This window comes from Cynocephalus volans, chromosome 9, assembly GCF_027409185.1.
Source record: "Cynocephalus volans isolate mCynVol1 chromosome 9, mCynVol1.pri, whole genome shotgun sequence".
Classification (NCBI taxonomy): Eukaryota; Metazoa; Chordata; class Mammalia; order Dermoptera; family Cynocephalidae; genus Cynocephalus; species Cynocephalus volans.
The window spans coordinates 151493244-151508719 of record NC_084468.1 but is presented as its reverse complement, the minus strand read 5'-3'; the positions used below and the strand labels follow the sequence as shown (position 1 = coordinate 151508719).

General features: G+C 45.5%; 1 protein-coding gene across 2 annotated transcripts in view; it reads left to right on the top strand.

Moving 5' to 3' along the window:
- The first annotated feature begins 3553 nt into the window (after nucleotides 1–3553).
- FKBP9 (FKBP prolyl isomerase 9) overlaps nucleotides 3554–15476 on the top strand; it is a 40316-nt gene continuing 28393 nt past the window's right edge. The window contains exon 1 of one of the 2 annotated variants that reach the window (XM_063108370.1): nucleotides 3554–3907. In XM_063108370.1, the coding sequence (XP_062964440.1) occupies nucleotides 3675–3907 (233 nt within the window). In that variant the 5' untranslated portion in view covers nucleotides 3554–3674. The remainder of the gene's footprint in view (nucleotides 3908–15476) is intronic. The other variant, XM_063108371.1, reaches the window with a different exon arrangement.

The window sequence follows — 15476 nt, the reverse complement described above, 5'->3', positions numbered from 1 at the left end:
ATATATGTTTTAATATATATATATATTTCCTTCCAGAAATTTTTCTATACTTTCATATTTAGTTTTTAAATAAACAGAATTATACTCACCACTTTTAATGGCTATGTGGATGTATAATAATTAATTTAAACAGTCTCATACTTTCCTTTATTACTAATGATACTGTAATGAACATTTTTGTAGCTGAGTCTTTGCATGCATCCTTAATTACTTCCTTGGAATAAATTGGTAGAAATGCTATTGCTGAGTCAAGAGTATACCCATTTTTAGGGCTTTTGATACATATTGCCAAATTTCCCTATAAGTTACTGTTAAACTCCCTGTGGTTTCCCCTTCTGGGGAATGGTTTCCAAACTGCAGGGGAGGGCCTCGGTAGATATAACTGCACTGCAAAGCCTCGGTCTCCTTGGTCAGCTGATTGGCTGACCAAGTTCCAGTCCCAACATAGTGATTTAAAAAGCTGATGCTGGGAAAGACTTAGTTTCTTTCTGGTAACGGAGCTGAAAGATGTTAAACTTGGGAGATGTCAGGGGTGTTGTTTTTTGATATGTGGCAAAAGATAGTCTGCATTTTTTAAATTATTTTGTAAAATTTATTTATTTTTGATGGCTGAGCCAGTACAGAGTGTTATCCGTGGTGTTCTAACACTATGCTCTAACCAACTGAGCTAACCGGCCAGCCCCTAGTCTGCAGTTTAGAGAGAACAACGCCCATACACAAGAAGATGCAGAAACTAGAAATGGAGACAGATTATTAGGAAACATCTGTATCCTTGGTTCTTGTAACTCTTAAACTCCTCTTGGCAGCTGGAAACCTGCCATTTCTTGAGGTTGGATGCTGAACTCTTCAACTGAGAACCTCTAGTATTTCCCAAATACATTTCCTTTATTCCCTGAGTGAATTTGCAGTTCTGTCACTCGGAACCAAAAAACCAATGTATCTCTCCAAATTCTGTACTAATTTATGTACTCACGGCCAGTGTGTGAGAATATCCATTTTCTATACCTCCTCACCAACAATGTTTATTATATTTATTTTTTAATCTTACTAATTTGAGAGGTGAAAAAGGTATTTTATTATTTTTATTTTATTTTATTGAATGCTAGTGAGAGCGAATATATTTATTCATAATCTATTCATATTATTAATATTTCTTCTTTTCTGAATTCCTTGCTTATGTACTCTGGCTTTGGTTTTGTTGGTATTATCATTGGAGATCGTGTTCTGGTTGTCTGTTGTATAATATTCCACCCCAAAGTTTAGCAGGGGTAAAACAACAACAATTTTATTATGCTTATGAATTCCATGGGTCAGGAATTTTGACAGGGTACAGCAGGCATGGCTTGTCTCTGCTCCATGATTTTTAGAGCCTTGGCTGGACTGCCCAAATGGATGGGGTGACTTGGACATGTCGGGGCTGGCATAATCCGGAGGCTCCTTCACTCACATTTTGCTGCCTATGCTGGTGTGGCTGACAGATTTATTAGTTTTTTTTCTTTCTTTTTTTTTTTTTCTTCCCCCCTCTTGGAATCATGCTTAGAAAGACTGTCTGCATCTCAGGATTATAAATATACCTGTGCATTTCCCTTTATACTTTTATAATTTAACTTTTACTTTCAATTCCATATTAGTTCATGTGCTAAAATAGAAGTAGCAGGAGATGAGGAGGCTTGGACCAGGGTGGGGAAGAGTTAAATAGGATAGACAGAGTAGATAGCTATTTAAGGTGGAAAACTGAGAGGACTTTGTGATGGATTTGATATGGAGGGTAAAAGAGTGGAAGAAGGCTCTTTATTGGTTGCGTGATGCCTCTCACTGAGATGGGGAGACTGAAAGAAGACTAAATTTGAGACACACAGGTTTTCTTTGCAACACACAAGTAACCTGTGGCTCCTGGGTTTACTGTTTGTTTTTAAATAAGAGGTAGATGTTTGATTTTATCTGATGCCTTTTCAGTCTATGGCCATATGATCTTAGGGTTTTGTTCCCTCTTCTGTCTTATAATTATATTAATAGACTTTCTATTTCTAGATTAAACTGTAATAGGAACAATGAACATTTCTTGAGTACTACGTTTAGTTTCTCATTAGATCCCTGGAATCTAATAATTAGATCTATAACAATCTTATCAATACCATGTTTTTTGTTCTTACAGAGGATAACTGCAACTTTGTTAATTAACTTGTAGAAGGTCACCTGGGTAGTGTATTAATAATACACATATAATATGTATTATTCCTTTAATACATTTTTATATTAAATGAATATTATATTAATATATATCCCTAAAATATATTTATAAATTAGATTGGTGCCCAGGTTCTTTTTGTTGTTGTTCTGTTATTTTCTTTTGTTGCTTTTTTTTTTTTGTATTTTGTAATTTTGTTGCTATCCTTGCCAGGTTTTGGCATCAGGTTTATGTTTGCTTCCAAAGCGAACTGAGAAACCTTTGGTGATTTGCTTTTATTATGCCAAAGTTTTAATAAATCATAACAGCCAATTCTCAGCTGAGGATGCATTTAACTACTCTAATGAATTTCTTGTGGCATCCGGGTCTCTGCGATGAAGTTGTACCTGGCATAGTCACGTGAGTGGGAACTTGCAGGACGTTTGCTAGTAAGCATCAGCTTGCACTGCATCCGTTAGTGGCTTGGAGGACACTCACAGTTAGCAACTCCAGACTTTAGTCGGGACAACTGTCAGGGGAGTCTCGCAATACATGCCTCCCCTTTTCTCTGAGTAGCAAAAATAAATGCGATGAATGGGCAGTCAGTATCTTTTGTCTTAGGTAAAAGTAATAACAAATAAAGACAATGAAAAAAGTAAATGCTGAAGAATAGTTTTATGTGGACTCCACCCTTGTAACTAAGTTAAAAAAACAACAACAACAACAATCTAAGTTTCCCTCCCTCCCTCCCCAGAGCAGCAACGGGAAATCGGTTCCGCGGCCACGTAGGCGCCTCCCGCCGCCCTAAATCCGCGGTCTCCAGGGCCGGGCGGAGGCCGGCGGTGGGCCTGGGAGCAACCACTTTTCTTTCCCGCCTTCGGGACGAAGCCCGGTCCGGAGAGTTCAAGCTGTCTCGCTGGGGGACGCGTGCTCCCTGGGCCCGGACCGGGTCCCTTCCCAAGTCGACACCCCGTCCCCGCGGCCGGCGGCCCGGGCGCGCCGGGCTCCTCCCCTCACGGCTGCGGCCAGGGGCGGGCGGCGGGAGGGAGCGAGGGCGGGAGGGAGCGAGGGCGGGAGGGAGCGAGGGCGGGAGGGAGCGAGGGCGGGAGGGAGCGAGGGCGGGAGGGAGCGAGGGCGGGAGGGAGCGAGGGCGGGAGGGAGCGAGGGCGGGAGGGAGCGAGGGCGGGAGGGAGCGAGGGCGGGAGGGAGCGAGGGCGGGAGGGAGCGAGGGCGGGAGGGAGCGAGGGCGGGAGGGAGCGAGGGCGGGAGGGAGCGAGGGCGGGAGGGAGCGAGGGCGGGAGGGAGCGAGGGCGGGAGGGAGCGAGGGCGGGAGGGAGCGAGGGCGGGAGGGAGCGAGGGCGGGAGGGAGCGAGGGCGGGAGGGAGGCGTGGCCGCCGCCGGGACGGCCCGAGCCTTCTCCACGTTCGCAAGCTCCGCCGCGCGCCCAGGCCCGACCCGCGCCGCCCGGCTCCGCGCCGCCCCGCTCGCTCGTCTCCTCGCCGCCCCAATGGCGTTCGGGCCCCGGGGCGGGCGGCCCCCGCCGCCGCCGCTGCTCCTGCTGCTGCTCTGGGTGACCGGGCAGGCGGCGCCCGTGGCGGGCCTGGGCCTGGACTCCGACGCGGAGCTGCAGATCGAGCGGCGCTTCGTGCCCGACGAGTGCCCGCGCACCGTGCGCAGCGGCGACTTCGTGCGCTACCACTACGTGGGGACGTTCCCCGAGGGCCAGAAGTTCGACTCCAGGTACCGCGCTCCCGGGCCCCGTCTCCGGGCAGGCCTTTCCCTCCCGGCGGCCCTCCCCTAGCTCCGCCCTCGCCCTGCCCCTGCCCCGCCGCTCCCAGAGCCTCATCCCCCTATGGCCGGGCCGGTCGCCGGCCCTTCCGCCCCTGGCGGCGCACCACGCGCGCAGTCTGTGTGCGAGGCCCTCGACCCAAGAGACCCCGGAGTAGACGTGGCTGCCCGTCTGCCGCCGCCCTGCACGGCTCCCGCTGGTCCGTTGAGCACGTAGTCACACGGTGCCGCTCACACAGTAGTGACCATGCGGAGGAAGCTGACGGCAGCAGCCGCTGGCACGTATGGAGCTGTTGTCATGTGTAGGCGCAGTTCTGAGTGCTTTTGGTGTCGTGAGCTCATTTAATTCTCACAACTCTGTGATCCTGTGAGGTAAGGACTGGATGACCTTCATCTCTCCAGTGAGGTAACTTGTTGCTTTGCCTCCCACGGATCTGTCACCCCTTTTCCCCTGGGTGACGGAGCCGCCAAAGATTACTCAAAGCCCATCTCTTTTGAGCAGTGAGCAGCCCCAGAAAGGGGTTAATATCCCAGGACCCTCAAGCGTGAGGCAATTCTTCCGTTTGAGAAATTAACCACGAATCGGGGTTCTCTTCCTGCATATTTTCTCCAAACAAAAGTTACAGGAAGAGACATAGGTGGGGGTTTTGCTAAGTACAGTTTAACAAGTTTAACAATAGAAGCTGGTAACATTCAGTAATTCAAGCAAGGTGACCTTCTGTAATGCAATTTGCAACAAAGGCTTGATTTAGCAAACATTCCTTTTCCCTCCAGCAGCTTTTTAGTAACTTTACGTATCAATTAGTAATGGTCTGTCTTAGAACCATCAGCTTTGCTGTGTTACAATTCTTAGCTTGCAACAGAGATTCAATAGCCTGGGGAAAATTTCCTGTCCTTTGCAAGGTAAATATTTGAAACTGCAAGGCTTTGGAAAACCAGGCCCTGTGAGGTACATTTGCTTTATAGTATATTCCACAGTAACTGAGGCCACTGAGGCTAGGAAACTTGTTTAAACAGTTGAGTCTGACTGAAACCCAGACAGTACAGTCCAGAGTCTATGCATGTGACTACCGTCGCCCTCTCTTTCCTCCTCTTGGGTGGGGGGCGGGATCCAGAGTAGTCCCTCAGCTTTGCTATGGGGCCCCTCAACTGAGTCCCAGGATCACAATGCCTCCCCTCAGTTCCTCTCCACTTTACCTATGGGGTTAACAGGCCTCCTTTCCTCCAGCTCTGGGCTGGTCTCCTCCCCAACAAGCCTGGTCTGTGCCAGCACTTCTTAGTGAATCACTAGACTAGACAAAAGTGCTGTGGAGCCTCTGCTTTGTACCCGAGGCTGTGCTAGGCTCATTCTGGAATTCTCTAGCTTCTCTCGCCTTTTTTGAAATTCCAGACATGAGTGAATATACAACAGCTGTTCAGCATACTATGTGGCACATAGCAGTGGTCATTCTTACTGTCGGTCTAGTTGCTGCTTTTTCAAAAATTAGCTTTATTGAGATACACATAATTCATATACTGTACATTTAGAGTGTACAATTTGGTGGGTTTTAGTATATTCACAGACTTGCACAGCCATCCTAATGATCTAATTCCAGAACATTTTCATCACTCCAGAAAAGAAAGAGTGGGCCCATTAGCAGTCACTTCCTGCTCCCTATTTACCTCCCTTCCAGCCCCTGGCAGCCACTTATCTACTTTCTGTCTCTATGGATTTGCCTTTTCTGGACATTTCATATAAATGGAATCATACAATTTGTGGTGCTTTGTGTCTGACTTTTATTTAGCATAGTGTTTTCAAGGTTCATCCATGTTGTAGCATGTATCAGTATTTCATTCCTTTTTATGGCTGTAAATGTAATATTCTATCCTATAGATATACCACATTTTGTTTAACTATTCGTTAGTTGATGGACATTTGGGTTGTTTACATTTTTGGGCTATTATGAATAATGATGTTATGAATGTTCTAGTACAAGGTTTTGTGTGGACATATGTTTTCATTTCTTTCCAATATATACCTAGGAGTGGAATTGGTGGGTTGTATGGTAATTTTTAACTTTTTGAGTAACCACCAAACTGTTTTCCACAATGGCTGCACCATTTTGCATTTCCAACAGCAGCGTATGAGGGTTCTTAGTTCTTCACATTCTTGACAACACTTGTAGTTGCTGTCATCCTAATGGGTATGAAGTGGTATTTCATTGTGGTTTTGAACTGCATTTCCCATGATGCTCAGCATCTTTTCATGTGTTTATTGGCCCTTTGTTTATCTTCTTTCATTTGCTTCTTTCATTAAAAGATAGGGAAGAATTTCTTGCCTGAGCTGATGGTAATTAATAATTCCCCCTAGAACAAGTTGTTCTACTCTCTAGGGATGACAGCCACTGTGAGGCAGTGCAGGACAGTGGCACAAGCATGGAGGAGCTGCCATCCATCATCAAACACTTATGTAGTGTGTTTGCCCCTCAAGACAGAGACTAGTCCTAGTCTAGTATGTCCCCTGCCCCTATCTGCCACTTATAGCCTAGGTAATTACAACATGGTGTGGTAAGAGCAGTAAGAATAGTAGCACACACTCTGTCTCTCACGTAGAGTTCACACAGTTCTTACCAAGTGCCTTCACATATATTAATTCACTTAATTGCAAAAAAATTCATTTAATCTCACAAGACAGTGAGGTAGGTGCTTCATTACAGATGAAGAACCTGAGGTTCAGAAAGTTCAAATGACTTGCCCAAGGCACCTGACTTCTAGGTGGCAGAGTGGACATTTGAACCCAGGCAAATAGGGCCATAATCTATGGTCTATGGTCCACCTATACATATGGTGGAAGAAAGGCAAGAAGCTATGAAAACACACAGAAGGCTTAACTATCGTGTGTGTGTGTGTGTGTGTGTGTGTGTGTGTGTGTGTGTGTGTGTGTGTGTGTGTGTGTGTGTTGGGGGGATGTGGTCAGGATGGAATCCTGGGATTGTAGGGACAAGAGCTGAGGATGACTAAATTTACCAGGGTGGAGTTGAGGGCTGAGGGCTGGGCCATGGGCTGGGGCAGAAATGGTAAAGCTAGTAGAGGGGCCTGTGGTGGGTGTGTTGTGTTGGGGAAAGTTAGGGCTGGTCATTATGGCCCCAGCGTGGAGTGGGAGTGGGTTAGTGACAAAGGGGATGAAAGGAGAGGTAAGAGAGGAAGCCAGACAGGAAGGCTGGGCCAGCTCTTGAGAGATCTTACTGCCTGGCTATGGAGTTTGGACGTTGTCCAGGGCCAGTGGAAAGCCACTGAAGTGTTCTAACCAGCAGAGTGAGGGATCAGACTTGCACTTTACAAAGGTCCCTGTGGCTGCAACGTGGAGAATGGAGCAGACGGGCAGGACACATAAGAGCTGCTTCACTGATGTGAGTTTCCCTCTTAGGTCTCTCTTCCTTTGGGGTTTTTGAAGTGTGAAGACATGACTTTGCTATTCCTGCATAAAGTGCTTAAGGGGGGAGAAATCTAGGTGTTTTGGGCTTTTGCTGCTGATTTGGAGGTTTTGCCCAGCAGACAACAGCAGCTGTCGCCCAGACCAGAGTCACAAACCACAAAGGGACTTTCTTCCCACAAAGCTTTCTTCCTGTGTCTCTGCCTGGCACCAGGGGCGCAGGTGGCACTTTTCCAGCTTACAGGCATTCACGGTTGCCAGGAGGTGCAGACCTTCAGCCCTCGGCCACTGTCTTCCCATGCTTCATTTTATTTCATAGCCTCTGAGCTTGCTAATGTGCCTCTGGGGCTGCTGCTACAGACAGAAGGCAAGAAGTCGGTGGCAGCCTCCCACCCACAGCCTGCAGCGGGGGCTGCTGCTTTCACGCTCCAACTCTTGGGAGCTCTTCGTCAGCCATTCTAGATTCAGCTTCAGCAGTCCGTAGCATTCTTAGTAATAAGGGTGAGGGGAATGATCACTCTGTGTGCTCATTCTGTTTATTTCAGGGACTGACTTTACCATGTTCCTGTTATCTTTAAGGAGGCAGAACAAGTGTCTGGTTGGTTCATTAACAGCTCCAGACCTGTCTACAGACCCTTAAGGTCCATTCATTACACATTGTGTGCCTACCACTTGCCTTGCTGGGTATCTAGAGTGGTAGATGCTCTGCACAGTGGTGTTCAAACTGTACCTCATCAGAATCACCTGGAGAGCTTGTTACACAGTTTCTGATTCAGTTGCTCGGGAGTGGGCCTAAGAATTTGCATTTCTGACAAGTTCCCAGCTGATGCTGCTGATCTGAGGATCACACTTTGATCACCATTGCTCTAAAAGAATCATAGACTCATCACCAGAGGGCAGATTCGTTTTACGTATCCATTTATTCATTCAACAAATGTTTATTGAGTACCTACTCTTCCAGTGCTGGGGATGTGGCAGTGAACAAAATCAGCAGAAATCCCTGCCCTCATGGAGCTTACATTCTAGCATGAGCACAGACACACTAAGTTACATGGTACAAGGTCGTGAGGGCTATGGAGAAAAATAATGCAGTGGGGGCAAGATTGGAGGGGATGAAGCAATAGGCCCAGAAGGATGAGACGACATAGGTCACCCAGCTAACAACTGACTTCTGGACTCTGGACTGGGTGTCCTCTTATGTGTCACACAAGCTGTCTCCCGTATGGAGTGCCGTGTGAGCGGTACACATGGATACCTCTACTAGTTGCAAGGAGAAAGGTATTCTTCCTACTGAAGCCACAGAGAGGGCTTTGGGAGGAGCTGATGACGCTTGAGTTGGGCCTTGAGCATGGATGGGACTTCGTTGCTTGAAGTGCAGAGGATGATTGAGTAAGTAAGGTGGACCAGGGCCTGGGCATGAGCAGCACATGCTCGAGGAACAGCAGGAGGCCCCAATATTTGCGTTAGGAGATGGGAACCCAGAACGGGAAAGGTGTGGGAGCACCAGTCCATGGAAGGCCCTAATGGCTGGCCTGGAGATTTTGGATTTTGTCAGGTATCTTTTGAAGGTCTTTGTGCAGAGGAGTAAGCAGATTAATCCAAGAGGTGTTCAGTGGATTGACTGACAGTGTGGGTAGGAACCCTAGAAATCAGCTTAAGTGGGGCCTCATTTTACATATTCATTCAGCTTCTAACGTTCTAGGTGCTGGAATAAAACAGACAAAAATCCTTGCCCTCAGATCGGTATGTGGGAGAGGACACAAACCCGTTCCAGCTGGCTTAAGCAGAAAGGGTAGGGAATTTTTTGGGAGGATCTCTGATTCCTCCTGCACTTCCGGAGTCATGACCTGAGGTGAGTTTCTTCATCCCCTGAGGGCTTGCACAGGGGGCTTCATTCTTCCCCTCCCTAAAAGGAGAGCTCCAGCAAGTTCTCCATGCTGCACACAGGACCTCTTGGATCCAGCACCAACGCTGACTCACAGGACTCAGTTGCAATTCCAGATTCCCAGGAGAGAGGCTGATTGGTCACATTTGGGTCAGTTATCCTCCCTGGGGGGTGTTAAATCACGTGGTTCTCAGTTGAAGGCCAGGCTCACCCCTTCAGCAGGACTGGGCCTCAGAGGAGAGCCAGTGGGGCTGGGCAGCACCCAGACTGGTGTCAGGGTGACCTGGAGGAGGTGAATGGTGACAGGGAGACTGGGCAGGTCAGGATATGCTCACTTAGGCAGAAAGAGTGTGAATCTGCGTAGTGACTCTTGCTATGGGAAGCGGAGTGGTGCGAGAGAAGCTGCTGGTTATGTGTCAGCCTGTGAGTCTCTGCCAACTTTGGGAAAAGAGCCTCCAGGCTGATTCTTCTGACTAGGGTCTCCTGAGGCCATCGGCAGGCTGGCTAAGAGCCCCCTATGAAAACTTATTGGCAGGGCTTTTAATTTTCATTTGTGGATCACTGTGAGCAACTATGCTTTCATATTAATGATTTAATTTGGCTATATGTTGTGGGGCTGAAAACTTGTATAAAATAAGAATTATATAGGGATCTGGCTTTTTTTATTTCTTGGCTGCTGGCTGGCTGGTATGGGGATCCGAACCCGTGACCTCGGTGTTATCAGCACCACACTCTATCCAAGCGAACTAATAGCCAGTCCTGGATCTGACATTTTACTTTGTGAAGTTGCTTAACAACAAAAATCCACAACAACAATGTAATGATTTTACTTTGCTTTGAAAAGTTTTTCTTTTCATGGTATTTTAAAGTACTAAAGACCGTCCAAGCCAACCACTCACATTTTGGGGTCCTGTCCCCTGTGGAGACGTGATGGGCATGTTCCCTCTCGCTTCCCTGCTCTCTGCCCTGCCTGTTCCCTCTCCCCTCCCTCATCTTCTCTCTCTCCTCTCATTGCAGCCTCATTTCCCCATCTGGGTGGCGGGCAGGTAGTTTGCCAGTTCACTAGCTGCTTGCCTTTTCCTCCTGCCAGGTCTCATTCATTGCTGGCAGAGTTGGTTAGTTGAGAGAAATCCTCTTGGGCAAAGGGTCTGGGAAGCCCAAAGTCACTTTAGGGAGTATGTGGTGTGGAGAGAGAGGTGGGAGGTGGAGAAATCAGACACTGCTTCCCACGGAACTCAGCCACGGGAGGGCGTGTCTCAGCTGGATCATTTGGGAGGTAGGGGCCAGCGAGGAGGTGTCAGTCCCATTCGCCAAAGGCTGGGGCAGGACCGCAGTCCTCACATCAGGCAGGTCCCATGTGAGTCCGCAGTGAGACTGGACCAACTTTGAGGCACCCAGAAGGTAGTTCCCATGCCCAGTGGGCTTGTTCCTTATTATCTTGCTTCCCTCCTGTTATGAGTTCTCAAAATATGGCAATCTTTTTAATGTTCAAAAGTAATGTATTCAGGGTTTTTTTGGTTTGCTTTTTGTGGTTGGCCTGTATTGGGATCCAAACACTTGACCTTGGGGTTATTAACACCACACTCTCCCGAGTGAGCACCCTGTATTCAGGTTTTAATTGTCTAAACAGAATCTAATACTAGCATTTAGAGCAAGCTGACTTTTCTTCTCAGCTGATCTGTGCTGTAGTTCTGCTAACAGAAATGAAGAGCATCGTTTTTTGTTGTTGTTGTTTTTTTTTTTTTTGTGGCTGGCCGGTTCAGGGATCTGAACCCTTTCACCTTGGTGTTATAACACACGCTGTAACCAACTGAGCCAATGGGCCAGCTGTTGAAAGGCAATTTTCTCCCCCTTTGGAGCGGCCGTTTTTCCTTTGTTTCTTGATCTGAGACAAGAATAACCTCAGCAACAAGCAAAAAAAGTTTAATTTAATTTTTAAAAAGTAATACACATGTACAGAATTTTATTTCTTCATTTTTTATTTTTCTGGTGTCTGGCCAGTTCGGGGCATGTACAGAGTTTTAAAAACCGCTTAGATGATTCTATAGTGTTTAACATTATAGTTGCCTGCTAGGAGTGGGGAGCAGGCTCAGGGTGGGTGCAGCTGTTTTGAAGCAGACTGTGAACCAGGGCCCCCTTCATGCTCCAAGCTCCCTACCACCCTGCACCTACCACTCTGCAGCCTCTCCAGGCTCCGGGAGGCACTGAGTCCACCCATGGCCACATCCACCTTTGCCTGCACCTAGATGCTGTTTTTTCCCTTCTAGATTAGTTCCTGCTTCTCCATTCCCTTTCTGTCTTCCCAAATTTTGGTGCCATTCCTTGACTGCAGTGGCCTCCTTTCCAGTTCTTTAAGTACATTTTTATATAGAGGAGCTTAGGGACTTGGGGAAAGAATGGGCTTTGGGGTTTCAGGGAGAGAGTGCATTCACATTGCCTTTTGTTCTTTTAAAAGTTCATTCTCCCCGCAGATTTAAACCTACACTCAGAAGTAGAGCCTCATTATTTATGCTTTAAGAATATAGCCACAGGGGTAGTTATTTGTCTTACGTAATGTGTTGCAAGACAGTGTGTGCTTCTGTGTAGGCAGTTTAGTGAGTTGACTGTGACAGGTTTTACTTGATGTCTCCTATCTTAGTGGTCCTTGGGTCAGTGATTTTGAAGAGCATCACCAGAGGGAGCTGCAGACACCTCCTGTTAGCCTTGGGGCAGGGGTTGGTAGAAGTGTCAGCAGTGATTGAAGGGTCTGTAGCAGTTAATGAGCAGGGCACAAAAATAAGCTGGTGGAGAGGAAAGGGTGGGGTGTTGGATGTGCTGGATGATTTCTGTTTGCCTTTCTAGGCCCACTCTCCACCTGTTCCAGTTGCCCTCTGCTCTGGGAGGCTGACCTGTATGGACTATATGTGCATAGGCTGGGTTATGTCAATGACCCCCTTGTTGTCTGGCTTTGGTTGGGTTCAGCCAGTGGAGCATCAGCAAATAGAAGGAGGAGGAGAGTGAGGTGGAAATATTAATTCCTCTGGCTCCCTACCTGTAGGTCACCATGGGCTGTGTCCCTAGACCAAGAAATTATTGTCAAATCCAATGTCATAAAGATTTTCCCCAGCGTTTTCTTATAGGCATTTTATAGTTTCAGCTCTTACATTTATGTCTTTAATCCATCTTTAGTTGATTGTTGTATATGGTATAAGGTAAAGATCCAACTTTATTCTTTTGCATGTGGATATCCAGTTCTCCCAGCACTATTTATTGAAGAGACTGTCATTTTCCCATTGTGTAATCTTGGTGCCCTTGTCAAACATCACTTGACCATACAAGTTTATGCATCTGGGCTCTCTATTATGTCCCATTGGTCTATATATTTGTCTTTATGCCAGTACCATACTGTTTTGATTATTGTAGCTTTGTAATATGTTTTGAAATCAGGAAGTCAGAGGCATCCAGCTTTGTTCTTCTTTCTCAGTATTGTTTTGGCTATTTGGATTCCTTTGAGATTCCTTATGAATTTTGGGATAGTTTTCTATTTCTGCAAAAAAATGTCGTTGGGATTTTGATAGGGATTGCATTGAATCTATAGATCGCTTTGGGAATTATGGACATTTTGACAATATTAAATCTTCCAATCCATGAAAATATGATGTCTTTCCATTTCTTTGTGTCTTCTTTAATTTCTTTCAGCAATGTTTTTCTAGTTTTCAGCATAGGAGTCTTTTGCCAACTTGGTTAAGTTTATTCCTAAGTATTTTATTATTTTTGATGCTACTGTGTATAGAATTGTTTTCTTAATTTCCTTTTTATATTGTTCATTGTTACTATATAAAAATGCAACAGATTCTGAGCATTGGTTTTGTTTCCCACAACTTTGACAAATTCAGTTATTAGTTCTAACAGGTTTTTTGGTGTGTGTGGACTCTTCAGAGTTTTCTACACGAAAGATCATTTCATTTGTGAACAGAGATACTTTTACTTCTTCCTTCCCAATTTGGATACCTTGTATTTCTTTTTCTTTTTCTTGCTTAATTGCTCTGGCTAGGAGTGCCAGCATTGTGTTGAATAGAAGTGGCAAAAGCAGCTACCCTTGCCTTGTTCCTGGTGATAGGAGAAAAGCTTTCAGTTTTTACCATTGAGTATGATGTCAACAATGCACAGGCCTTTTAAACTTTCCTGGAACTGCCTAGTTTGGGGGTGCCATTTGTTTCCTGCAGGACCCTGAGTCGGACATCTGTAAAAGGTGTAAATAAGCCAGACACAGAGACAGGCTGTGTAAGTGCTTATTCCAGAGCTTGCAGAAATAATTTTCATGACTAGTTCTGGGCTTGATGTTGCACATGAATTTGTGCCAGTTGTGCTGATCAGCATAAATTTCGTCCAAACAACTTTATTTTTCCAGATGGTCAGGATTTTAGGTAGTAGATAAGATTGGTCTTGCATTGTTAATTTCTTGTGTATATAAATGTACACATTTTCTTTCATATTGGTGTTTTTTTGTTTTAAGCACTTTGCCACTTAATCGTTCATGTGCTTAGGCAGTCATCAAATGAAGAAGATTTAATACTGTGAGGGACAACAATTTTTATACACCATCTAGGGGGGCCCTGTGCCTGGAACAAAAGAGTTGGACAGTCCTGGGTTCTAGCTTTTTTTCCCACTTGGTCCACAGTGAGCTTGGGAAATTTTTTAACCTCCGAGGTGTCTGAGTAGCACCCACCTTAAACTGTTGTATGAGGATTAAACAAGGTAGTACACGTGAAGAGCTTAGTGTGCTACTGGGCCTGACACATAAAAATGCTCTGTAAATAGTAGTTACTAAAAACTTTTGGAAAAAAACTTCCATTAAATTTGGGAAGTATATTCAGGTTCTGTGAATGAAAGATATATTTTTGAAGTAGTTTGTGCATGTGCTGTGCCTTGGCAGTCTTTGAAGCCCTGCTTTCTGGTCCATTATTATAAACTCGCCAGAAGTAAAATTCAAGAGGTGGCATTCCAGGGGGCGGGTGTGCTTCCACCTGTAGGTTGTGGGTGGAGGTGTAAAGCTGTCTTGGGCACAAAATTAACCATGTGCTTTTGTCCTGTGGCTTGTTGGCCTGAACTTCAAACCCTGGTTACTGTTCACTGACCTTGAAGAAAGGAAAGCTGTTAAAATAGGCTGTAAAACTAAGGGGAGAAAGTGAAGGAGGGTGGTTCTGAAGAAGATGCCCTGACTGGGGTGGTGAGGTGGACTCTGCTGCTCGCCCCAGCTACTCATTGGGGAAAGTGAGGAAAAGGTGGAAGTGATTTACAAAATGAAGTAAATCGCAGCCGCTCTTAACATTTTGTTACACAAGTAATTATATGATCACTTTGAAAAGGAAGAATTAGAGAAAATTAATTCAGTCAGCTGAAATCTTCTATCCATAGATTACCATTGATTATGTTTTCCTGTTTTGCCTTGTGGATTTTTTCATATGCATCTGTATATATAGGATTATTTTATACTGTGGCTCTGTAACCTACTCCTTACTCTTATTGTTTATGTCCTTCCGTGTCAGTAAGTAAAAATCTGTGTTATTAGTAAATGGCCATAGAGCATGTTGTTGTATGTCTTTGCCTTAGATCCAATTAGTGCTATACCCTTGAACTTCTAAATTATTTCCACTGTTCAGTATTATAAAGCAAACTCTCCAGTTCTTTTTTTAAACACAGTGTCTGAAGCTCTGTGGGTCTCTCCACCAGTTAATAAGGTACTTGTAGGCAAGGTCTATGCGTTGACTTCCTTTATATGAGTGCCCCCAAAGCACCTAGCACAATCTCCTAATAGGCTAACCCTTGTTGGTTGCTGAATTTGACCTTGAAGAAGATGAGAGTGTGGGTCACAGCTATGATTTCTTTATTTATCTTCCAACCTAAGGCCAACACCTATGAGCTTTTAAAACACATATATGAGGTACTTCAAAAATTCATGGAAAGATTCATATTACCTTTCAATTCTATTTTTCCATGAACTTTTTGAAGTGCCCTTGTATAAGTGATTTCAAGAATACATCAGATTTTCTATGGCCTGTGATGATTATAGTAATACTGGCATAACCCTTAGGTTTTCAGAGTACTTTTCACGTTGTTATATATGTTGCTTTGTGTTGCTTCACCCCCCACGGATTTGTCACCCCACTTCCCCTGGGTGATGGACATGCAAAGGATTATTCAAAGCCCATCTCTCTTCTGAGCAGTGAGAAGCCCCAAAGTGG